General features: G+C 45.1%; 1 protein-coding gene across 13 annotated transcripts in view; it reads right to left on the bottom strand.

Moving 5' to 3' along the window:
- KIF21A (kinesin family member 21A) overlaps positions 1-24,648 on the bottom strand; it is a 152,656-nt gene extending 128,008 nt beyond the window's left edge. For 8 of the 13 annotated variants that reach the window (XM_075927460.1, XM_075927474.1, XM_075927496.1 and 5 more), the window contains exon 1: positions 24,306-24,645. In XM_075927460.1, coding sequence (XP_075783575.1) covers positions 24,306-24,349 — 44 coding nt within the window. In that variant the 5' untranslated portion in view covers positions 24,350-24,645. Of the gene's footprint in view, positions 1-21,530; positions 21,625-24,305 lie in introns of those variants that run through there. The other 5 variants (XM_075927480.1, XM_075927489.1, XM_075927516.1 and 2 more) reach the window with 3 other exon arrangements.
- Positions 24,649-25,647: the final 999 nt, after the last annotated feature.

Here is a 25,647-nt window from a genome sequence, read left to right as displayed (position 1 = left end):
TGCTAGAAACTGCTGCTGTATCATTTGACAACCTTGCTATTCACTAAGACCCTCAAATTATGAACTCTAATAATGAATGGCAGGAAAATACCCTCAAAAAGAAAAGCAGTCATTATCATATGATTATCATATTTCTACAGAGTAAAATCTACCAGTATCACTGCTCTCTTATTAGGATTGAACTTCACCCAGCTATACCTCATTCATGCTTTTGAGGAAGCAGAGGTCTAACAAAGTTACCTGGTCACATCCCTAACTGCAAGAAAATTAAATTATACATTTAATTATATTGGTAGGATTATCACAGAAAATGTATATTCAATGACTGTTATATTACTACTGTGTGAGTGAAACAGGAGAGTTGTGAGAAAATATAATTTGAAATTTAAGTAATAAAAGAAAAAAGTAGTCAGATTCATACTGAAAACATAATTGTAATGAGGTGGCAGAACAGTCTATAAATGTATAAGGAAAGTTACAAAATTGGATGGGGACCAATTATTTTCCTTTATCAGCTTGGAAAGACCACCACAAATTGTAATAGCAAGAGGAAAAATGTAGTCAACAGGTGATTAGCAAATGTAGTCAACTTCTGGCAAAGAGGTGAGGTGAGGAGGGATTTGTGCAAATGTCTCTTTGGCAGCAACATCACCTCTACCATGAAACACACCTGAAGGCAAAATAGCCAGGAAAAAGCAAATATAGGTTTTTATAAGGTTTAAAACAAACAAGCAAACCCAATAACAATATTTCATGCCCTGTATATGTCTGATTGGTGAGCTGTTATTCAGCAGTAATTTCCTGATTCTTATGATGATATTAAGCAGTAAGCCTGAACATTATAATATAACAGAGTTAAACATGGCTGTTAGTCATTGGGAAACGAAACAGTCTAAAATTGTTTAGACAAAAATGCCTGAGTTCCAGTGCCATCTTGTCAACTTTTCTCTATGGATATAGGCCCTATTCTAGCCAATCTTCTCTACCTCCTCAGCTATCCAAGGTCAGTTCGCTTTTCCCTTTGATGTACATTGCACAGATGTAGGTCTGATGTAGGTCTGCCCATTTCCATAGGATGTAAGTTTCATTTTGATAACCTGTTTACCCCTTGTTTGTTCAGATACATCATGACAGACTAATGTTTGCTACAATTACAATGTATCTGTTAGACATGGAAGGTGTCAGGGCTTTCAGGTAATTCCAGATGGCTTGCAGTTTAGGAAATTGCTGCTGTGCCTTTTCTCTCTAGGCCTTATCAGGGATGTGTGCGAGCTTGCTATGCCCCCAGGACAGCATCATATATTATAAACGTCCTGTCTGGTCTATAATCATCCTATCTAGCTTTAACTTCCAACCACTGGATCTTGTTATGCCTTTGTCTGCTAGAGTAGAGTTCTCTGTCACATCATAACCTTCTCTCTGATAGGCCATACAGAATGAGCTCCATAAATCTCTTGCTATAAGGCAGGTTTTTCAGAGCTCATTTACATTCAAAGATATAGCTCTGCACCAGGAAAGTTTTTCCATCCCTTCTATCACTTTGTAGGCAGAACAAAACTTTTCACAAAGAGTTCCATCTCCTAAGCTGCAAGCAGACTGAAAACTCATTGATATACCTGCACACCTTACTATTCTGAACAGGGATGTAACAGTAGTCGATTAAATGATTAACTGATAAGCAAAAGCTTACAGGTTAATGCTATAAACTACATGCATTTCCCTTCCCCTTGCCAATAATTTTTTTAGCAGGTTGACCAGCAGACTGGCTCAGTCCCAGCGTGCAATGGGTTTGGGATCTACCCCTGCTGCAGCTCTGCATTTAAAGTGCATTAGGAGTGCATTCAAGTGCATTTAAAGTGCAGGCAGCCCAGCTCAGTTCCGGCTTGGGCTGGATCTGGGAACTCAGGCCCCTCCCCACCCCCAGACAGGGGCTGCTGCCATCTTGCGCTGCTGCCTCTGAATCAGAGGCAGCAATGTGGGGTGGCAGGCAGCCAATCCACCAGGGGAGCTGGTTATTAAACTGGCTCCCCTCGCAGACTAGCTCCTGCCTGGCAGTCTGCTCTGCTGCCTCTGATACAAAGACAGCAACATGGAGTAGGAAAGGGCTTCTCAGGAGTGGAGCCAGAGTGCACTGGCTGCTAGCCCTACCCTCGGGGACTATAGAATAGTCCAGTAACCGATGAAGAATTCATGAGGTTAATCAACTATTCAATTAACTGATATTTAACATCCCTAATTCCGAATGTTAAATTCTGAATTTGAAATGGGAAGTGCTAATTCTCCATATTCATTAAACACAGGCAGTGTTTCACAGAGTCTAGTCCAGGGTGGGCAATAATTTTTATGGGGGCCACTCCAAGAATTTGGAAAGTGGTTGATGGCCGCACTCTTCCATGATATTAATGGAGGAGGTACAGAGTCTGGGATGAAGGTTGGGTGCAGAACGGAGCTTGTGGTAAGGGAGGGAGTTTGGGTGAAGGAGACAGTTGTGATCTAGGACAATGGACTGCAGTTCCGGGGGTTGGCTGGTGACCTAGGGCAGAGAACTGGGGTATAGAACTAGGTGCGGGGATTTGGGTTGTGAGCTAGGACAGAACTGTGATCTGGGGCAGGGGATTTGGGTGCCGGAGGGGATATGGGTATTGGAGGGCAGAAAATGTGGGTATGTGGAGTAGGGGGCAGGAGTGGGGGGCAGAGGATTGGGGAAGGGGGGGCTGGGGTGCCAGATGCAGGATCTGGTCAGGAGACTTACTAGCCAGCAGCTGTTCCTGAATCAGCCTCCCTGCCTACCCTGCACGGGCTGCAGCCATGTGCTCTGGGCCCCTTGTGCTTCGTGGCTGCCTGTTATTGAAACAGGTAACTCCTACTGGCCAGTTTCTAGCCAGAAACTGGCCAATGGGATTGTGCTGGGGGCGGTAGCAGCTCCTAAAGCTTTCCACCCTCCCCTCTGGACTCTCAGTTTTTAAAGAAAAACTGCCCTGCAGCAGCATTTTTGAGTTGTATGTGCGTGGGACAAGGCAGACGAGAAGCCTGCCTGGGGTTCCCTGCAGCATCCATGGGCTGGATCCAATGGTTTGGCAGACTGGATATGGCTCATGGGCCATATTTTGTCCAGACCTGGTCTAGTCAATGTAAGAGCACGGATGACAAAAAGTTGACTGAGGTTCAGTTCAAACAATGGATAACTGATGTTAACTAGTTAGTCAAAGGATCTAAATTCACAGATTGAGACAGATAGGATCCTTATGTTCACCTGGTGCAAGTTCCTGCACACAGGCCATACAACATACCTTTAGTAATTTCTGCTTCAGGCCCACAACTTTTGCTGTCCAAGACATTGGTCAAAATTGAGCTACAAAATCCAAGCTACCAGCTATCTCTAATCATTCAACAACTATGTCAGCTGAGATGAATAATGTTATCACTTTCAGTCTCTAGATTTGAAAATACAGAGCAAAGACTGAAGCCTCGGAGTCAAGAGTTTCCTACCCCTGCAAGGAATGGTCTGAATGAAGCTTATCATTGTCAACATTTAAAGATCAGTGAGAAGCCCAACTGTTCATTAATGGGAAAATGTATTCATGATTATAATTTGAAACACAGAGTTAATACTGGGAGTATAGATAGTGTAGATCACTTCCAACCCAACATGAATACAACATTTTTGGACCAGTTTTTAAAAAGCATTTTTATATACCATCATAATTAAACACCAACAATTTATTCGTCAATACTACTTTAGTCTTAACTCAGCTGTAATTTTTAGAGCTCACTGAACACCAATCCACTTCTGCTGAATTCACAGTAAGCTAATGAAGGTCAAAACGGCAATTCAATTGTTCATGAGTAATGTGTTGACTGATTAAATCAGACAGAAATGTACCTATACAGCATGGATTAGACAGGTGTCGGGCCCTGTGACCCACTTTTTTCCCCACAGCATGTTTAATGCAAATCTTTCTCCCTTGTCTCATGTCTAAAACATACACATATTAACAGATATCTTCCTTCCTAGCCCCTCCAAAAGATACAAGAAAGGTTTTATTTTCCTTGGAGATTTTCTAAACTTCCAAATGCTTCAACTATTATGTTCATTAAAAAAAAACTTCTTCAGAATGTACCAAAAACACAGTTTCATTTATCGCAATGACTAACATTTACTTGAAAAAGACTATTTCAGTGATTCTTCCACGTTGCCAATAAAAAGCCCTAATCTTGCAAAGTGAGGTAAATGGACAAAGCCTCCTTAGAAGCAAATTGACAGAGGTTCAGCTACATGCACTACATTCCAGAATCAAGGCCTAGAATTAAGTCTTCCAAATACAGTTTAAATCAGGAACTTTTTTGGGTCAGAGGCCACTGACCTACAGAAAAAAATCAGTCAGGCAGTCAGGAGCTACACACAAATGAGAAACAAAACAAAACAAAAACAAACAGTCCTCAGCGCTGTGGGCTCTCCTATGCAGGGGGGAGTCCCAACCTCAGGGGCCGGATCCAGGCAAGCCAGGGGCTTTATCTGGCCCCAGGGCCTTAGGTTCCCCAACCCTGGTTTAAATAAACAATTAAGAGCTTTAAATTCCATTAAAACTGAAGCAAATCAGAGATGAGAAATGTGGCTCATCATGGAAAAAAATCTAATCTGATACTTCACGTGCATCACAGGCACAGGATTTGGGCAAAGCAGTTACACACATATGAACCAGAAAGTTTTATTTATGTCTGCTCCCGTAACTAATTTTTAAACAGAAATTACCACAGGGCTCATATTTTGTTAGCAGCCAACAACTAATTATCAGAGGTTTTAAGATAATTGTTTTTTTTCTTTTGATAGTGTATTATTTATTATTTATACAGTGCCACAGGAGTTTCTGGCACGCTACAGCCACATCTTGTCCCACAGGAGTTTGCAACGTAATTTAGCAACAATAAAGCAAGAAATTACAAGGAACCAGGATACATGGAAGAAGCACTAGAAAAAAAAGAAAAGAGTTGCAACAGGGCCTTTAGCTCAGTTTATGTAACTACTCTCACCCTTCCCTTCTTTCTTTCTTTCTTCTTTTTTTAAAAAGTTATGTTTTCAACTCTTACAGTTGTAAGGATAATAAAAAATATGTCAACTGAGCACATCCTGAGTGATGCCTGACTATATCTGCAGATAGCCTGTAACAACGTTCTAAAAAAGAGATTCTTAGCTTCAGATGCTGGGGTCACAACTGTTGGGGGAGAGGGTCACAAGGAAGTTTCAAGAGAAGCAATCACACCACTCTTTCTTGTTGCTTAATGGGAAGGTAATAATGAATGTAATGAGATTTATTCACAATATTTATTTGTTTCATGTCTTTTAAAAAGAAAAGTATAAATGTTATTTCTCTCTTCACTTCACCTTCTCCTCCTCCATTTTTCATCCCTCAAGAACAAAAGCATTGACTTTCTGAACCACTGCTTTACTGTATGGCAAACAACCCCATAGATAGCACCCAATCACAGTAAGGTGCTTGTCCCTCTTCCTCCACCTCTTAAAAGTACATACAAAAAGAAATTATGCAATAGGTAAAATGTATTCCTGAGCCTGCTTGTGCTTAGCATATGATCTAAAACTAAGGACTAGTGGGTTCATTGATTTTATCACAGCAACAGGCATAACTCTTTTTAATATAAATGAATCCATTTTTGAAAACTAATTATACTCACATAATTCTTTAGACATGAAGAAGTTACTCATCTTGTGCAGTAACGACTGTTCTTTGAGGTGTGTCCCCCCGTTGGTGCTCCACTCTAGGTGTTAGGCTCATCCTGGCACCGCAGGTCGGAAATTCATCAGCCGTGGTTCAGCTGGACCACACATGCGCGGAGCGTTGCATGCCCTTCGTGCCGTTTCTGAGTCTGTGCGCGGTCCGGCTCCCGCCAATTCCTCCTAATTGGATCACCCTGAAAGACGTAAAGAACAGACTCCGAAGCGGGAAGGAGGGCAGGTCGTGGAGCACCCATGGGGGGAGGGGGAACACCTCGAAGAACAGTTGTTACTGCACAAGGTGAGTAACTTCCTCTTTAGGTAGTGTCCCCGTGGGTGCTCTACTTTAGGTGAGTACAGAGCAGCCGCCTGGTCTACGGCGGTGGATTGGAGCTAAGACGTCTATGCTGAGGTGTATCAGAGGGGTAGCCGTATTAGTCTGAATCTGCAAAAGCGACGAGGAGTCCTGTGGCACCTTATAGACTAACTGAAGTGTAGGAGCATAAGCTTTCGTGGGCAAAGACCCACTTCGTCAGATGCATGTAGTGGAAATTTCCAGAGGCAGGAATAAATATGCAGGCCAGGATCAGGCTGGAGATGACCAGGTGGATCCAATCAAGGAGGATGAGGCCCACTTCTAGCAGCTGATCTGGAGGTGTGAATTCCAAGAGAACAGAAGCTGCTTTTGTAGTTAGCAAGCCATTCACAGTCTTTGTTTAATCCAGAGTTGATTGTGTCAAACTTAAAGATGAACTGTAGCTCAGCAGTTTCTCTTTGAAGTCTGGTCCTGAAGTTTTTTTGCTGCAGGATGGCTACTTTTAGATCTGCAATTGTGTGTCCAGGAAGATTGAAGTGTTCCCCTACAGGTTTTTGTATGTTGCCATTCCTAATATCAGATTTGTGTCCATTGATTCTTTTACGTAGGGACTGTCCTGTTTGGCCGATGTATATAGCAGTGGGGCATTGTTGGCACATGATGGCATATATTACGTTGGTGGATGTGCAGGAGAATGTACCAGTGACAGTATGGCTGATCTGGTTAGGTCCTGTGATGGTGTTGCTGGTGTAAATATGTGGGCAGAGTTGGCACCGAGGTTTGTTGCAAGGATTGGTTCCTGAGTTCGAGTTATTATGGTGCGGTGTGTAGTTGCTGGTGAGAATATGCTTCAGGTTGGCGGGTTGTCTGTGGGCAAGGACCGGCCTACCTCCCAAGGCCTGTGAAAGCGAGGGATCATTGTCCAGGATGGGTTGTAGATCACTAATGATGCGTTGGAGAGGTTTTAGCTGGGGACTGTAGGTGATGGCCAGTGGTGTTCTGTTGGTTTCTTTCTTGGGCTTGTCCCGTAGCAGGAGGCTTCTGGGTACACGTCTGGCTCTGTCAATCTGTCTCCTCACTTCCTCATGTGGGTATCGCAGTTTACAGAATGCTTGTTGAAGGTCTTCTAGGTGTAGGTCTCTGTCTGAGGGGTTGGAGCATATGCAGTTGTACCTCAGTGCTTGGCTGTAAACAATGGATCGTGTGGTGTGTCCGGGATGGAAACTGGAGGCATGCAGGTAAGTATAGCGGTCGGTAGGTTTTCGGTATAGGGTGGTATTGATATGACCGTCACTTATTTGTATCGTGGTGTCCAGGAAATGGACCTCCCGTGTAGATTGGTCCATGCTGAAATTGATGGTGGGGTGGAAGCTGTTGAAATCATGGTGAAATTCTTCCAGAGTCTCCTTCCCATGGGTCCAGATGATGAAGATGTCATCGATGTAGCGTAGGTAGAGAAGGGGTGTAAGTGGACGAGAGCTGAGGAAGCGTTGTTCCAAGTCAGCCATAAAAATGTTGGCGTATTGTGGGGCCATGCGGGTGCCCATAGCAGTGCCACTGGTCTGGAGGTATATGTTGTCACCAAATCTGAAATAGTTGTGTGTGAGGATAAATTCACAGAGTTCAGCCACCAGTTGTGCTGTGGCATCATCAGGAATACTGTTCCTGACAGCTTGTACTCCATCTGCATGTGGGATGTTTGTGTAGAGAGCCTCTACATCCATGGTGGCTAGGATTGTGCCAACTCTGCCCACATATATACACCAGCAACACCATCACAGGACCTAACCAGATCAGCCATACTGTCACTGGTACATTCTCCTGCACATCCACCAACGTAATATATGCCATCATGTGCCAACAATGCCCCACTGCTATATACATCGGCCAAACAGGACAGTCCCTACGTAAAAGAATCAATGGACACAAATCTGATATTAGGAATGGCAACATACAAAAACCTGTAGGGGAACACTTCAATCTTCCTGGACACACAATTGCAGATCTAAAAGTAGCCATCCTGCAGCAAAAAAACTTCAGGACCAGACTTCAAAGAGAAACTGCTGAGCTACAGTTCATCTTTAAGTTTGACACAATCAACTCTGGATTAAACAAAGACTGTGAATGGCTTGCTAACTACAAAAGCAGCTTCTGTTCTCTTGGAATTCACACCTCCAGATCAGCTGCTAGAAGTGGGCCTCATCCTCCTTGATTGGATCCACCTGGTCATCTCCAGCCTGATCCTGGCCTGCATATTTATTCCTGCCTCTGGAAATTTCCACTACATGCATCTGACGAAGTGGGTCTTTGCCCACGAAAGCTTATGCTCCTACACTTCAGTTAGTCTATAAGGTGCCACAGGACTCCTCGTCGCTTATGCTGAGGAGAGCACTGCAGGGGCCAGTGCTGAATCTCAAATGATAACATCAATCACATAATGTTTCACAAATGCTATGTCCGAAGACCAGGTTGCCGTGCGGTGGGTATCTTGCAGTGGGACGCCTTTGGAGAAGGCCATCGATGCGGCCGTCACCCTAGTGGAGTGAGTTTTCGTCGAGGTAGGTATTGGTTTATTGCGTATTAAATAACATCGTGCGTTGCATTTAAAAATTAGTTTAGAGATACGTCTCTTGGTTCGTCTGTCTGTGCATAGTAGAAGACATTGTGACTGTCAGAAGGGGAGTGTTCTCTCAAGTAGAAAGCCAACACTCTACATATGTCTAAAGTATGTAACTGGGCTTCATGGCCGGAAGTATATGGTTTGGGATAGAAGGTTGGAAGTAACATGGGCTCGCTGACATGGAATTCCGAGCTCCCTTTTGGTAAGAACTTAGGGTGGAATCGTAATACTACGATTATTACTCCCTGATTGGTAAACAAAGTGTAAGGTGGGGCAGCCGAGAGAGTGGCCAGCTCACCCACTCGCCATGCTGAAGTAATAGCTAGAAGGAAGACGACTTTCATCGTGAGTGTGGCCATGTCACAGGTGGCTAGGGGTTCAAACGGTGGGTTTGTTACAGTGTCCAAAACCAACTGCAAGTCCCACAGCACAGGAGTTTTTCTGTGCAGAGGGTATAGATTCGCAAGGCCTTTTAAGAATTGTTTGGTCATGGGGTAAGTGAATATTGAACAACCTTCTATAGGTTGTCTGAAGGCAGAGATCACCGAGAGATGAACCCTGATGAAAGATAACGCCAGTCCCGACTGCTAGAGGAGCAGTACATAGTCCAGGATATGATGGATAGGGATGGACTATTGGCCGTGCACCAAGAATAAAAGCGACGCCACTTATAAAGGTAAGTCGTTCGTGTGGATTCGCATCTACTGTGCATTAACATATTTCACCTCTTGAGATGACTTCCACTCGGTGGAACAAGCTAGGAGCCACACTGATAGGTGTAGTCAATCAATTTGGGGGGTGTATCATGGAGCGTCTTCATTGCATCAGCAGGTTGGGTCGTTCTGGCAAGTGGTATGGAGGCTGTAGGGACATTTGTGTAAGAAGTTGAAGCCAAGTCTGCCTGGGCCAAAATGGGGCTATAAGTATGACTGTGGCCCTGTTCATGGCTATCTTCTCCAGTACTTTTGGAAGAAGTGGAATTGGCAGAAAGGAGTAGAGTAGGCGGCGACTCCAATCCAGTAGGAATGTGTCCCCAAGGGACTTCAGTCCCAGTCCTGCTCTGGAGCAGTATTTCAGACACTTTGCATTGAGGTGTGTTGCAAAAAAGTCTATAGTGAGGTACCCCCATCATTGGAAAAGAAAGAGCGTTACGTCGCAGCTGAGCTCCCACTCTTGCTGGGAAAAGAAGTGCCGGCTAAGGGTGTCGGCGATGGTATTGTCCTTCCCTGGTAAGTATGTATTGATGATGCTGATGCCTTGGCGAACACACCAGTTCCACAGCCGTGTGGCTTCTGCACAAAGGGATTTCAACCTGGCTCCACCTTGACAGTTGATATAGTAAACTGGTCGTGTTGTCGGTAAGGAGTTGGATCGTATGGCTGCAAACTGTGGGTAAGACTGCTTTGCAGGCATTGAACACTGCCCTGAGCTCCAGAAGATTGATATGCTGAAGCGCTTCTGTCGTGGTCCATTGTCCTTGTGCATGTTCTCCTGCGCAATGAACTCCCCACCCCAAAAGACGCGTCTGTCATAATTTGTATGGGGAGTGTCGCACGATCAGGAGCACCGTCACTAGCCTGTGAACAACCTGATTGCCCGGGAGGTAGATTGAAGCTACCCAGTGCTGTAGGCATCTGAGATGGAGCCTCGCATCTTCTACCACATAAGTTGTGGCCACCATCTGCCCCATGAGTTGCAAGCAGATGAGTATGGAGACTGTGGGGCTGATAGAGATCGTAAGAATGAGGTCTTGTATCTTGTGAAATCTGGCCACAGGAAGATAGGCCTTGGCTGTAGTAGAGTCAAGTCATGCCCCAATGAACTCGAGACACCTTTGGGGCGTGAAAGAGGACTTCTGGATATTGACTACGAGGTCTAGGGCTGCGAATAAGTCCCTTGTGATGTTGGTGGCCCTTAATGCCTGGCTGTAATTGGGTACCTTGGGTACAATAGTCCAAGTATGGAAATATCATGATACCGTGATGATGCAGATATGTGGCGACTACCGATAGTGTCTTGGAGAAGACCCTGGGTGCAGATGATAGGCCGAACGGAAGGACTCTGTATTGGAAGTACTGTGTGGCTATGACAAATCTGAGGAAGCGTTTGTGCGCAGGATGTATCGTCATGTGGAAATAAGCATCCTGTAAATGGAGAGATGTAAACCAATCTCCCATATTCAGGGCTGGAATGATGGAAGCTAATGTCACCATCTTGAACCTGTGTGTCCATAGATATCGATTGAGCTGTCGAAGGTCCAGGATCAGTCTACATCCCCTGATTTTTTCCTCAGTGAGAAAGTACGGAGAATAAAACCCTTTGCCTTGAAATTGTTCGGGCACTTTCTCCACTGCCCTGATGTTTATGGGATGTAGAGCCTCCTGCATTAGGAGAGCATTGTGAGATGGGTCCCTGAAGAGGGATGGGAGTGAGCGAGAAGTAGGGGGAAGAGAAAGAAGCAGTATGGAGGAGCCTGACGTTATTAGCTCTTGGACGCAACCATCAGTGCTGATGGTGAACCACCTTTGTTGAAACAGTCATAAACGATGGTGAAAAAGCTTCTGCAATTCTGGTTCAGATTTTAGGAGAATGGTCTTCAGCCCCTTGACCATACCATCAAACTGGCTGCCTGTTGTTGTGAGGGTGAGGCGCCCTACTCATCTGCAGACGTCGTTTCTGCTGGCACGGTTTCCCCATTGTTGGGGCTCATATTGCATGTATCTAGCTATGGTGTATGAAAACGGTCATTGCCTGTAATAAGGCGTATAGCGTTTAAGGTGGTATGTTGGTGTGTACATACCGAGCGTCCTCAGAGTTGTCCTGGAGTCCTTGCCTGAGTGTAGGACTTGGTCGGTATTCTCAGCCAACAGACTCTGTCAAATGGCAAGTCCTCTACTTTTGCCTGCAGTTCTCTAGGCACCGACGCCATCTGGAGCCAGAGGATCTTCGCTTTACCACAGATGTTGCGAGCTGCTGTGTCAGCGATGTCTAATGATATTTGTAAAGCAGCCTCTGAGGCAGTATAGCCCTCATGAACCACTGATTTTAATATTTGACATTTGTCCCCTGGCAGGTGTTCTAGCAGCGTCACCAACTTTGAATAATTATCAAAGTTGTGATTGGAAAGGAGAGCAGCATAATTTGCCATCCACAAAGTCAGCGTAGCAGAAGAGTAAACCTTCCTTCCGAAGAGGTCTAAACGTTTCGCATCTTTATCAGAGGAAGCATTTTTGTACTGTGGGGTTTTAGCTCTTTGTTGGGCAGCGTCGACCACCAACGAATTCGGTTGAGTGTGTGTGAATAAAAATTCCTTCCCTTTAGAGGGAACAAATTATTTCTTGTCTGCCCTCTTATGTGTTTCTTGGGAGGTAGCTGCTGTCTGACAAATGTCATTTGCAATTTCCAGAATTTCATCATCTATCGGCAACGCCATTCTATTCTTCTGTGACAGTTGAATATTCTTCAGAAGCCGGTGTTGCTTCTGTTGTACTTCGCCCAGTTGTACCTCTTGTGACTCCACTACCCTTTTAAAGAGGTCATGAAATTGCCTAATATCATATATCGGGGAAGAATCCCCAGGGAAGACTGCATCATCCAAGGAGGAAGAAGACTGGTCAGTCGGAGACTCCGCCTGAACTTGGGTGTGCTCTGAAGTAGATGTCTGTTGCGCCTCCAGTTGACGTACTGGAGCAGGTGCATCTCCTGAGGGAGTTGGCAGTCTTGTAGATGGTTGAGGCGGTGTTGGTAATCTGACACTGCTATGTAAACGTATTACGAGATATGTCTTGCCCAAATGCAGGAACCAAATGTGTGGGGGACACTGGTGTCTGCGGTGCTAGTGCATCGCATGAGGCCGATGCCGTCTGAGTCTGTGCCGTTCGGCTCGGTGCCAGTGGACTTGGTGCCAAGCTCGAGGTGTCTGAAGGGCTCATGGGCGGTGCTGTGGGCAGTGCCTGAGCACTCGGGGCTGACGGACTCAGAGTTGATCTTATCAGTGTTGGTGTCGGTGCCGTAACCGATACCGGCGCCTGGTGTACCCTTGGTGCCGACCTCACCAGTGCCATTGAGCTTTGCTTTCTCGGCGTGGGTGCTGAGTCAGCTCTTGAGACTGTGACCAATGCCGATTCCCTATGTAAGGTTGGACTCGGCTCTAAGATGATACAGCTTGTCTTATGCTTATGAGCGTGGCAGCTGACAGACGATCCAGACGTCCCCGGCTTATCACCTGCACTTACCCGAGCAGAGGAAATGACTTATCGCTTGCTGATGTCCTTCCTGGGGCACCGGAGGTCTGGAGGGCTCGCTTTCAGTGGGCTGTAGTGCCTAACTGAACAGGAGCATTTTCAAGCGCATTGCACGGTCGTGTCTCGCACGTGCCATTAGTTTTGAACAGTGCGAGCATTTCTGAAAGATATGTCCCTCGCCCAGGCACTTAATACAGCTCGCATGTCCGTCTCATGCCAGCATTTCATCACGGCATGTGGCACAATTTTTGAAACCAGCAGATCCCGGAATTTCGACTAAGTTAACTAAAACTGAAACTTGAATCTAATCCTATACGTAACTATATATTAACTAATTAGAAGAAACAACAAGAATTTTTTTTTATAAACGAACTATAAGAGTAACAGTAAGGTAACGACTAAAATTATGACTAAAGACTAACTTTGAACTAATTATTTACAGATTTAAAGATAATTCTAGTGAGACTGAGGAGAAGGAGTTCACTCTGCCTGCGACCGTGAACGGTTAGAAGGAACTGGCGGGAGCCGGACCATGCGCAGACTCAAATGGTGCGAAGGGCACACTGCGATGACGACGCACATGAGCAGTCCGGCTGAACTACAGCTGATGAATCTCAGACCTGCGGCGCCAGGACGAGCCCAACGCCTAGAGTGGAGCACCCACGGGGACACTACCTGAAGAAGAAGAAGTTACATACCTCAACACAATTCTATGACAGATGGTACCAGAGATTAACTTTAAGAGAAATACAAGCTTTTTAATTTTATTTTTTACAATTTTTAGTTTTAACTATATAACCTAACAGTATTAGATCTGAACTATGGTTTTCCAAAAGACAGTAAATATACTACTGCAGCAGGACTAAAAGATTGCCTGTATCAATATTATATATGGTATTGCATCAAAACTCAGATAAGGTGCCAAATGTAACACACTATCCCATTAATATTTTGAAAATCAAACAACATGGTTCCTTCTGTTAATACATGTTGGGCTACCATAGTACAGAATCTAGTATGTTGCAGAATATTTTTTTTATAAATGCTGTCCCAGCAATAGCAAAACCTATTCACCCTAATATGTGAAAAAATAACACATTTTTCAAAAAATTACCGCTGTCTGATTGAAAGGACCATTGCATTAACAAGGGAAGGGGGGAGGACAAATTGTTGTCACTTGGAAAAGTTAGACAGAAAAATGTATAAATACTTTGTTTTCTTAAAACAAAGTAATCCACAACTATAATCATTTCAACAGCCTAAAAATTCAACAATGAAAGTATGCATAATGGTAAAGAACTACTATGGGGGCAAACACAGTAATTCCTCTCTCCTCCCTACCATCCGCAAATTGCCCATAAAAATGGCCATACTTGGTCAGATCAAAGGTCCATTTAGCCTAGTATCCTGTCTTCCGACAATGGCCAATGCTAGGTGCTCACAGAGGGAGTGAATAGAACAGGTAATCATCGTGATCCCAGCCTTGTCGCCTATTCCCTGCTTCAGAAAAACGGAGGCTAGAGACACCGTTGCTACTCATCCTGGCTAATAGCTATTGATGAACCTATCCTCCAAGAATTGATGCAGCTCTCTTTGAACCCTGTTAAATCCTGGCCCCCATAACTTCCTCTGGCAAGGAGTTCCACAGGTTCACTGTGTGTTGCGTGAAATACTTCCGTATGTTTGCTTGTTTTAAATCTGCTACCTATTAATTTCATTTGGTGACCCCTGGTTCTTATGTGATGGGAACGAGTATATAATTTTCCTTATTTACTTTCTCCATACCGGTCATGATTTTATAGACTGTGGAGGGAAATCTTTCACCTCAATCCAGGTGCAGGCTGTGACATGGCTGTATAACTTCGTCACTTCCAAAACTCAAGCTCATGTTTGGACTAAAGGATGTAATAGTGTAGTCAATTAACCGATAGGCAAAAGCTAATAAGTTAATGCTATAGACTACACACATTTCCCTCCCTCCTCCTCCCCACTGCTCCACCAGTAAATTGTTTTTAACAGGATGGCCAGTGGGGATGTTAAATTTAGAATAACTGGCTAATCAAAGAATCGATCAATTAGCATCAACTATTCAATTAGTCGATAAGCCTCTGCATAGCTGTTGCTACACTTCAAAGTCAAAAGTACTGCGAAGAGCACAGAGCCAGTGGGGAACTCAAGTAGTCCCCACTGGCCCTGTGCTCCCTGTGGCGATTAAAGAAGGCAGCATCTCATGGAGCCCAGGATCAGCTGGGAATTCAGAATCCCCAGCTGACTCCAGGCTCCAAGCGGTGCTGCTGCTTTGAAATGTCGTGGGGAGCCCGGTGTCAGGCTTTACATGGCATTTCAAAATGGTACCACATGGCTACCACTGGCTGCTGGCCCCACCCCCAGGGACTACAGAATAGTCGAGTTACCAATAAGAATTCTTGAGGTTACTCAACTATTCAATTAACCGATATTAACATCCCTAGTTTGGACTAGAAAAGAGGTGTTTTTAAAACATCAGCTGGTTATGATTAACCCTCAGCTTCTCCTGGGGATGACCATCACCCCAGATAACATTTAGAAAAGTGATGAGCTCTGTCTAAACCAGGTGCAAAGTCCTATTGAAAACTGTTGTCAGCTGAAATGTGTTAGCTGGTTGTGGTTAGTCCTACAGGTGCACCTCTAAAATCCTGGATTTCTGGTCCGACAACATCACTGGACCAGCATGACCATGGATGTTTCAGGATCAGAGAGTACTGACATGCTGCAGGAGGGTGGGAGCCCGGGAGCTGGAGCGAGGCTCAGCTGGGCTGCAAGGGGAGAGCCAGAAAGCATGGTGGAAGGGTTTTTTTTTTGGGGGGGGGGGGGGGGGAGACAGTAGCAAGGGGCCAGAAATGTCCCAAGTGTGTCGGACCAGGGAGGTCCAACCTGTTGTGTGAGAACATGACTTATTTTTCTAGGCTAAACATGACTTTAGTGGATGGTGTTTATATCCACATGGACCTACAACCACAAGCTGTATCTCCGCCCTGCTCTTTGACTCTTCACCAGCAGCCCTAATCATGTTACAGCAGAAAGGGCCATCACAGAGCAATCTTTGCAGTACAGAGGGCTTTGCGCACTACGAATGGCCTTTCTATGGACTACACCTGTTCACACCACCCACGTAGAACTGCAGCAGCTTGGCAGCATTTACAGCCTTGTGAGATGGCAAACTGGGTCAGCCTTTGACCCTCAGTAGGGAAACATTTCAGATACAAAATTTTAAATAGATTACAGAACTTGTTAAAAACAATAATTCTGAAAAAATCTGCATGCCCTTTTAAAAACCCATAGGCTAACACATAAACCTCTTTTAGAAAACAGTATTTAAAAAGCCCTGCCCCCACCCATTACCAAACTCCTTCACATGTTGAAAAGCCCCTTCTAAAGACCTACATTTACACAGTATTCCCTTGTTTAATGCTATCACCATAGCAACCTGCTTGAATGCTAAGGCCCCACTTCTGCCTTCAGTCACACAATGACTTCAAAAGGGTTTCACTGGTGTAACTGGAAGTAGAGGCCCTAAAAAAAAATCTATCAGCTTTTATAAAAACAAAAAGTTTAGAGAAATTTTAAAGTATCAGAAGGGTAAACAGTGTGAGTCTGTAACTTTAAAAGACAATGAATAGTCCTGTAGAACCTTAGAAACTAACATATATATATTATCATAAGCTTTTGTGGGCAAAACCCACTTCTTCGGAGGAGATGATTTTAGAAGTTTTAATCAGCCACAAACAGAAGTTACTGTTCAACTATTCAATAATTTGCAGGGGGTGAGCAAAAAATCAAAAACATGAAGTGAAGTGGATGGTATGCTAGCAAAACGTATTAGGAGCAATAAATAAAAAATGCTAATACAGGCAGTCCCCGGGTTACATCGGATCCCTACTTACAAATGGGGTGAGGCAACCCCGCACTAGCTGCTTCCCCCCAGCAGACCAGGGAGATACGAAGCTAGAGCCGCCCCCAGCAGACCAGGGAGACGTGGAGCGGCTTTTCTCAGCAGACACCTCAGCTTGAGAATAAAGGACTGAGGGAAGTGAGGTGTGGGAGAATAAAACTGAGCTCTGGAGAAATGTTTGGCTAGAGTTTCCCCTACAATATGTACCAGTTCCGACTTACATACAAATTCAACTTAAGAACAAACCTACAGTCCCTATCTTGTACGTAACCCGGGGACTGCCTGTACAGGTTGGACCTCCCTGGTCTTGTATCCTTGGGACCTGACCAGTCCCGAATGAGGGAATTTGCCAGACCAAGGCAGGTCCCCTGCTGCTAGCTTTCTAGTCTGCTGCTGGCTCCGCTTTTGGCTCTGGCTGGTCACCATGCTAATGGCCCCATACAGGCTGCCTACCGGTAGAGCTCCTCTGCCATCCCATCCCATCCCCTTCCCTTCCCCCCCACCCCCACCTGCCAGGCTGGCACAGTCTGGTCCCCCTGCCAAACTGTCATGGCCCTAGATCCGGCTCTACCAGGCTGCTGCATGGCTCCAGCTTTGGCTCCAGCTCAACAGCGTGTGGCCCCCTGCCAGGCTGCTGGGTGACCCTGGCTTCCCAGTTCACACAGCCCCCATGCCAGGCTGCCACGTGACCACATCTCCCCTGCTGGGCTGCCACTCAACCCCAGCCCCAGCTCCAGCTCTTCTGCCACCCCCTTCACCAGGCTGCTGCTAGCCCCACTGGGCTCCCAAGGGCTCCCAGCAGCCAGCGCTCCTGCTGTCTGACTCCCAGCCACTGAGGCTCTCTGGCCTGGGAACATCCGTGGTCCTGCTGGACCAGAGAGTCCCAAATTAGGGGGATTAACCTGTACTCGTCAAAATAAAAATACATAGAGAACAGTGTTAAGGAAGGATGAGCTATTCAAAGGAACTTGGGTCATGAAACTCCCCTTATCTTCCATGGGAACTTTAAAACCTCACCCCTAAAGTAACATACAATTCAAGAGAAATGAAGGAACTGACACTACTAAATGGGCAAATTAAATAAAAAATTAGATTCAACTTTTTTTTTCCTTTTACAATTTCTGAAGCTACAGTCAAACTATTATTTCCTGTCCTTCAGTTAATGAACGGGCTCATGTTCATTTCACAGCAGTGGAGAAAAGTAAGTTTATTTCCTAGAAAGCATGACCATAGATTTCAGTATGCCCCCAAGAAATGATTACTTTCAACTTTCATAGGGTAAAGAAAGATTCTGCTACATTTGATGCAGATGGTATTGTGCATTTGTGGACTAAAATGTTGCTCTTGGATGCAAAAAAAAAAAGCAATTAAATACGCTCTCTTGAAAGTGGAGAAACACAGTAGAGCTTATAGGAAAGAAAAAGAATGATCTGAGAGTTTGCATTTTCTTCTTATGCATTTTTTTTAACCTCCCACACCTCCCTCAAGTATTTCTTGCCAAAACTTGACATTGGTGAGTGTATTTCTGTCTTTAGGTGTAAGTACAGTGGCTGCTACTGGGGACCAGGTTAGCTGCCGACAGAGGCTGCTCCATGGAAGGCGGAGCTGCCTCTGTCTGGAAGAGCTCAGACCCCTCGCGGACAGGGACTGCTACCACCCCATGTTGCTGCCTCTGTACTGCAGGATGGCAGCACAGGGAGCCAGTATTTAAACTGGCTCCACTGACAGACCAGCTCCCTCCTGACACCCCATGCTGCTGCGTCTGATACAGACACAGCAGTGTGCGGTGGCAGGGGGCTCCCCGGGAGTGGTGTTGGAGTGCACTGGCTGCCGGCTTCACCCCCAGAGACTACAGTTGAGTAACTAATAAGAACTCATGTGGTTACTCAACTATTCAATTGCCCAATATTTAGTGTACTCAGCTAAAAGGAACCCAGAGCTGGCCTGTGTCAGCCATCTTGGGATTGGACTGTTTCTTTGTTATGCAGATTTCCAGCTTGAGCTGGAGCATGAGACTTGGGACCTTCCCACCCTGCAGCGTTGTAAAGAGTCACTTATTCTTTGCTGTGTGGACATATCCAAAGGGAATTAATTCTCTCTTCTCTATGAACAACTGTCTTCTTAGTAGGAAATGCAGAGAAGAGAGGCTAAGAGCAACTCCAGAGGAAATGAAGGAAAACAGCTCCCAGTAAACCCCACAGATACTAAAGACAGATAGACCAGGTGGAAGAGGGGAAAAAAGGTGAGTGCGATGGACTTGGGTGATGAAATCAAGCATGGTGAAGATAACTGGATGTGCGCTGAAGGGAGAAGAAAAAAGATATTGGAGAAAAATGATGGCAATAGGAAAAGAAAATGGTAGGAAACAGCATTAAAAGTGTTGGCAAATCCTCTGCACAGAAATATAGGGAGGAAATGCTCCTCTCTAAAAGAAGAGATAAGTCCTCTGGAAAAGTAGAACAGTACTTTGTTGCAAAATGCATGTTGAAGATATTTAACTTTAAAAAAAGATATGAAATACCAGCTAAAGTCTTGAGTAACAGTGTTCATCAATCTACTACATATTTGAGAGAGTTCGTCTGCAAGTGACTCTGTCAGTTCGTTCAAGAACTCCTCTTAAACTGTAAGAGCTAGGACCAAACTTGATAGACAGCTTCCTCTTATAACTTAAGCAAGGTAAGGGTTTGGTTGTGCCTGGAAAATGGAATGTGCCCAAAATGGGACTGCTTGTCAGAAAGAGAGATAAAATCACAAGGCAGTTGAAAGGAGCTGGTTAGAAGCGCACCACTCCCCTTCCCTAACGGGGACTGCCCCAGGCCCGAGCCTCCCACTACCCAAGTGCCCTTTAGGGAGGCCAGGGGGGTTATAAAGCTCCCACCATTCATACAGAAACATGTTTACTGTACTCCTTCCTCACTCTGGCTGGGGAGTGCAGAGGGTAGATGAACCTGGACCTGTTTCAGCGAGGGGACATGCACCCCATCCCTGGCTGTGCCTGCTGGAGCTGCAGCGGCCATGAAAAGGTGCTTCTCACCTGGCCCCAACCTGCTGCAATGGGATGGGATAGTTCTTTCACAGCAGGGCAGCCTGCATACTGAACCCCTTGCCCACAGCCCATTGATTTAAATGAAGAAAACCAAGAGTTTATAAGAGTTAATGATCCAAGCAATGTTGGGTAAACTTTCTAGTAACTCATAAATGTTCAAAAAATGCAAATTATCTAAATCAACGTTTCCCAAAGTGTGGTCCGCAGCCCAGTACTGGTCCTTAGAAAAAAAATGCTGGTCCTTAGAAAAATTATTGCACACGATCCTATTAATTTGTGTGATGGGGTAGCACCACCCCACACTGCCGAGCACAGCGGCATGGCCCTCTTGGAGAGAGCCCGCCTCCACGGTGTCTCTGCCGGGCATGCTCCCGGGCGGCAGGGTGCCATGCACACCGATGCAGAACACCAGATGCAGAACACCTGGTGCCAGACGCAGCCAGGGGAACCGGACACGGCCGATAAAGCAGACAGGATTGGGGCCAGGAGCGGGGGTGGAACAATCTGCTGGACAGGTGGGGCCAACAACACAATTTATTTGCATATTCATAATTTGTTTAATGAATATGCAAATAAATGTTACCGGTCCTCCAAAAGCTTGTGAATGGGTTTACTGGTCTCCAGTACTAAAAAGATTGGGAACCACTGATCTAAATTTATCTATTTGTCCACTCTTAGCCTGCTAGGTTTGAGCAGCATTTCTGAAACTGAATAAAACTAGGTACCATGTTTGGTACTAATTGTCACACAATATTTAGTTATGTCACTTTGATTAGATGACACTGGCACTCAGAGCAAAAAAGGAAAATTAAATTTTGGCTTCAATGCATGCTGTCAATAATTTGTAAAATAAATCTGAGTTCCTCTTTCTTAGAGAAATCCATATTAGGCAAATCTTTCTTCCAACACTAAAACATTTTTATGAATTTCATGGCTTACTCTGCATAGACAATAGCACAGATTAATTTTCTTACATACTAAGGGCATTCAAAACTGTACTATGTACTACAATAGTTCCACAGTAACAAAAAGGTAGTTTTTACTTTAAAAATCGTCATATGATCATTATAATGGGTACTTTCTGATTTTTAACTGAAAACAAGCATGCCTGACAATTGTATACAGTAATGATCACAAAGACTAAAAGCAAAGCTCTTTGTGAAAATTGCATATAATCATCAAAATTGTAAATCAGTCTCTTTCAGTGGATGCTAACAATAGTGAAAGAATTTTTGTGGATTGCAGAGTTTAGCATTAATTACAAGATTATCTGCCAAAATACTTGCCAATCTCCTGCTTCACGAAACTGGAATATCTGGTACATCATTCACTACTCAATTATTATGCAAAAACTCTGAAGCAATTAGTGTGCAAGAGGATAGCTTAAGGGTTGTGATAATTAGAAAGAAAGGATCATTTTCCTTCAAACTACAGCATGTTATATCTCAATGTATGTCATTAGTAGTCTGGAAAAAATGTCCTAAACACTTTACATTACATCCAAAGATTATAGAAAAAAGGTGGGCATGTTCTTTTCTGCAACAGCTCCAATGCAGATGTACCCTTTAAAGACCTTACCCATTTATGAATATAAACGGTACTATCTCGTTCCATTTATGAATATAAACGGTATATGACATACCAAAGAGTCAAGGAAACATTCATAAAACTAATTCAGGCTTCAACTCTACAATTTGCTGCAGCAATGCAGATCTTCCTTGAAGTCAGCTGAAACACACTGAAGACATGCTGCCCCTGTAAATTTGAGCAAGTACTGTCATTAGCTGAAACACTCCTTTATCAAAACGCTGGAAATAGAACTTAATGAGCTCCATTAATGGATAGTGAACTGTGGGATCATTGGCATTGTAGCTATTTTCAAAAAAATGGGATCAAAAACACTTTTCTTAGAAATCTTAAGAACACAGAGAAAAATCTGGTGCATGAAGAGTTAATTCTCAAAGGGAGGCATGGATAAAAGGAAGATGGGTGTAATCACTCATTATCAAACTGTACTGAGATTTGGGGATTAAGATGTTTGCTGATTATATTATGAGAATATACGTTGCAGTATTTAAAGTCTGTCTGAAAGCCACAAGAGTCTTTAATTCAATTGCCTATTTATAATTCATTTTTACTAGCCTATTCTACACACATTTTTCTATCCTATTTTTCAAATATCCGCAAAACAAATCTATTGGTATAAGAGTCTTTATTTAGCACCTGGCAACAAAAACTATTTATTAAAAAAGTGCTATCCTGCAGTACAAATACTTCCTGAAAACAAAACATGAAAGACTTTCTTTTAAAAGGTGAAGCAGTTGTTTACTTACATCTCCGAATTACTTTTGTTTATAGAAACATCCTGATTACAGAATGGACTCTTTCTTTTAGTGTTTTTCAAGCAAAACATTGTTTGTCATTTTAACAAATTTGCTCAAATTAACAGGAAGAAATTTTTAACAGAAAATGCTATCGTAACTCAAATATTGATTTTAAGACTATGGTGGTTGGAACCCAAGTTGGTCATGGCCCCATTTTTAAGAGGGTTGCCAGTGTTGGCATTAGAATTTCTGGAGTCAGGTGCTAAAGTCTTAGCCACAACTATCCAGGACTAAAACCAAAGCCTAAGGGATCAGGGCTAGGCAGCAGGCTTAGGCTTCTAGCTTCAGCCCTGGGTGGCAGGGCTCAGGTTACAGTCCCCTCCTCAGCTCCCTGCCCTTGGTTGAAGCCCTGGATCCTCAGCACTATACCCCACCTTCCCCAAGGATGGCAGGGTTTAGGCCCCTTTCCCACAATGATGTAGTAATTTTTGTCTTCAAATTGCAGTGCTATAAAGTTTGAGAAACACTGGTACAGCACAGCATTCATCACCTCTCATTGTTCATGGGCATTGACTCTGCATTGAATAATAGATGACTCTGCATTGAATAAGAGAATCATCCAGAGGCCCCTCATATGCATATCTACAATCAACAGCTAGCAACAGTGCTGTTGGGATAGATAGGATCCAGCCTTTGCATCTTACGATTAGGCTCCTGATCATTAATGAATGAATTAATGAAAGTTAGGTGCATAGTAGGAGATCTGAGTATCCCCCAGTGATGGAATTTGAACTTTTAAGGTTGTATACGTTATACTACAGCTCTAGCATAATACAGCATGAAGAATTCATTTCATCATTCAGTATAATTATTTCATAGGATTGAAACCCAATTGACAGTTTACATACTCCCAAACAAAAAGGGCACTTTTTACAAGACTGTGTAAAGATATCTCAAGGCAACTTAAAAATTTATTGAAGCATTGTGAAACCTTTTGAAGTAACATAACTACATAAACTTCAAGATGTTCAGAAATCTTTCCAGGATTGATGCTTTTGCCATCCTAAAATATTACAGTTTTTAGAGTCCAATCCTGCACACAATGCTGATGCAAATAACAGCACTGAAGTCAGAGAGATAATATTAGTAAGAACCACACATAACTAAGGATTTGCAGGATTATTAGATTCATGGTTTGTGTGCAGATGTTTAAATCATACTGAATTAGTAAATGGTCTCACATTTTGTGAGACTCTAAATTTTCAACTATTCCTGGGAAACACTCAGTAAGAGATTGCTAAAGCCATCCACTAAGCTGATACTTGTTTCAGGGTAAAAACTTCATTAATTTTTCAGGTAGTACAGTGATGTTGCAAGTTTCCATCACTAGAATCCTCTTGTCTTTTACTCCCAGCTCCTGTGTGACTAATGTATCCAGCCCAGTATATTCACAACACTGCCTGCATGTATTATGACAATGCATTCACTGGAAAGTAGTTCAGACAGTACATGCAGTAGGATTATTGGAAAATATAGATTTGTTCTTGTATTTGTACAGTAACCCTGCTTAACATTCGTTCACTCCCTCCACCGAGATCTCAGGTCCTGCCCGCAGCGGGCCGGGGTTTTCGCCAGTGCACTCATTCACTCCGACGGAAGGTCAGGTCACAGCAGCAGTAGAAAGTCGCACGTTTCCCAACCCGAGCCCCGCGGGTCATGAAGCAATACGGCGATTAAACGCGTTGTATCTGCAGGAAATAACCCGCCTCCCCTGCAACACCTGCAACCAGCGCCGTGTCTCGTCAGAAACCTGCCGCTGAAGCGGGAGACCCTCGATCCCTAGGGCAGCCCCAAATTTCACAGGCCGGGGTGGGCGGGGCGGAGAGCCGAGGGGCGCCCTCTTCCCTTGGAGCGCCACCATGGGGGGGCGCTAACACCCCCCCCCACACACAGGCCTGACCCCGGAGGCGGCGCAGCCACCTGCCCGCAGCGCTCCAGGAACCAGCCCACCTGGGGACCCGCCTCATGCACCGAGCCTCCCCCCGCCCCCGGGGCTCCGAGCCCCTTCGCGCCCGGCGCCGCCTCGCCCTCACCTGACCGCCACCCGCACCGAGCTCTCGTCCTGCCCCGCCGACATGGTGCGCGCGTGCGGTGGAGCCGGGCCGGTCCCCGCCTCTCCGGGCCAGCGCCGCCTGGCTGGCGGGGCGCGGGGCTGCCGCGCTCACCTCCGCTCTCCAGCCATTTTAGGCGGAGAAGGTGGCGCCGCGGCCGCGCCGGGAGGCCCCCCCGCCCCTCAAGCGCTCTCGGTCTGGCGGGGAAGCGAGCGGCCCCCTGCTCAGACCGGCCTGGCTCCCGCCCCCACCGCACTGACAGCCGCGGCGCCAGCCAGCAGCTCCTCTCGCGGCCGCCTCAGGTTCTCCCCAGCCGCAATGCGTAACCAGGCCCCTCCTCCCGCCTGGGCTGTGCCGGGGCGGCGCCGGAGAGCGGCCCCCAGCCGGGCTCCGCTCTCCCCCCTCCTCTGGCCTCCCACACGCCCCCAGCGCTGGTCCAGGCTTTCCCGGCGGGGGGGCAGGGGCTACAGCCGCTGCCCAGCCTGCCCTCCCGAAAGCCACTTGCAGTTGTGACTCCCAGCTGGAGTCACGCACTGGGGCAGCAGAGCAAGCGGGGTTTGTATTGCCGAGCGCCGCTTGTGCTGCATGGTCATTATGCCATCACCTGCAGGGCGCCGCACATCTCCCCAGTTCTCTTGGTCATAGTCTGCTAAAGCTGGACGGAACCTGCACTCACGGCAGGACCAAGCACCAACTGTGGTTGAACCACTTTTCTTCAGCACCCTCTGGACCTGACCAGAGCTGAACCAGAGAATTTTCTGTACCAACAAAGGTCAATATTGTCTAGCACCATTACCAATGTTTCCACTGCTTACTCTGCTTTTTTAGAAGACATTTAGTGGTAAATTAGAGCTAAACAACAGCACAGAATACTGAAAGCTAGGACTGGTGTCTGTAAACAAATTTGTTCCGAAGTTCCCCATCTAGGTGTCCCCTCATCCGTCGCACAGCTTTCTTAAACTGGTTTTGAAATTTGGAAACGTGGGGGCAGGATATTAATTGGGTGCAAACAGTTGCTAGGAAATCGTCAGGATTTTGCTTGAAACAATTCACACGCCTGAGCAATTCTGTCCACCAGAATAGGCTCATTTTTTGATTTTGTAATGATATGCTAGAAATCTTGCATAGCAAGTTGTGCTTTTCATTATGAAGATGCACACACCCAGGCCTCAATCTTGCACTGTGATCAGTGCAGAAAAAAAAAAACTTTTCCCACGCAGATCTGATTGCAGGACTGGGACTTCAGAAATATATGAATATTTACAGAAACAAATCCTATGCCCTGAAAAGATTTCAGTCTATTAAAGCAGTACTGATTTCTTTC

Source organism: Pelodiscus sinensis, chromosome 1 (assembly GCF_049634645.1).
Source record: "Pelodiscus sinensis isolate JC-2024 chromosome 1, ASM4963464v1, whole genome shotgun sequence".
Lineage (NCBI taxonomy): Eukaryota > Metazoa > Chordata > Testudines > Trionychidae > Pelodiscus > Pelodiscus sinensis.
Note: the sequence above shows the minus strand (reverse complement) of the source record. Positions and strands in the feature narration are given on the sequence as shown.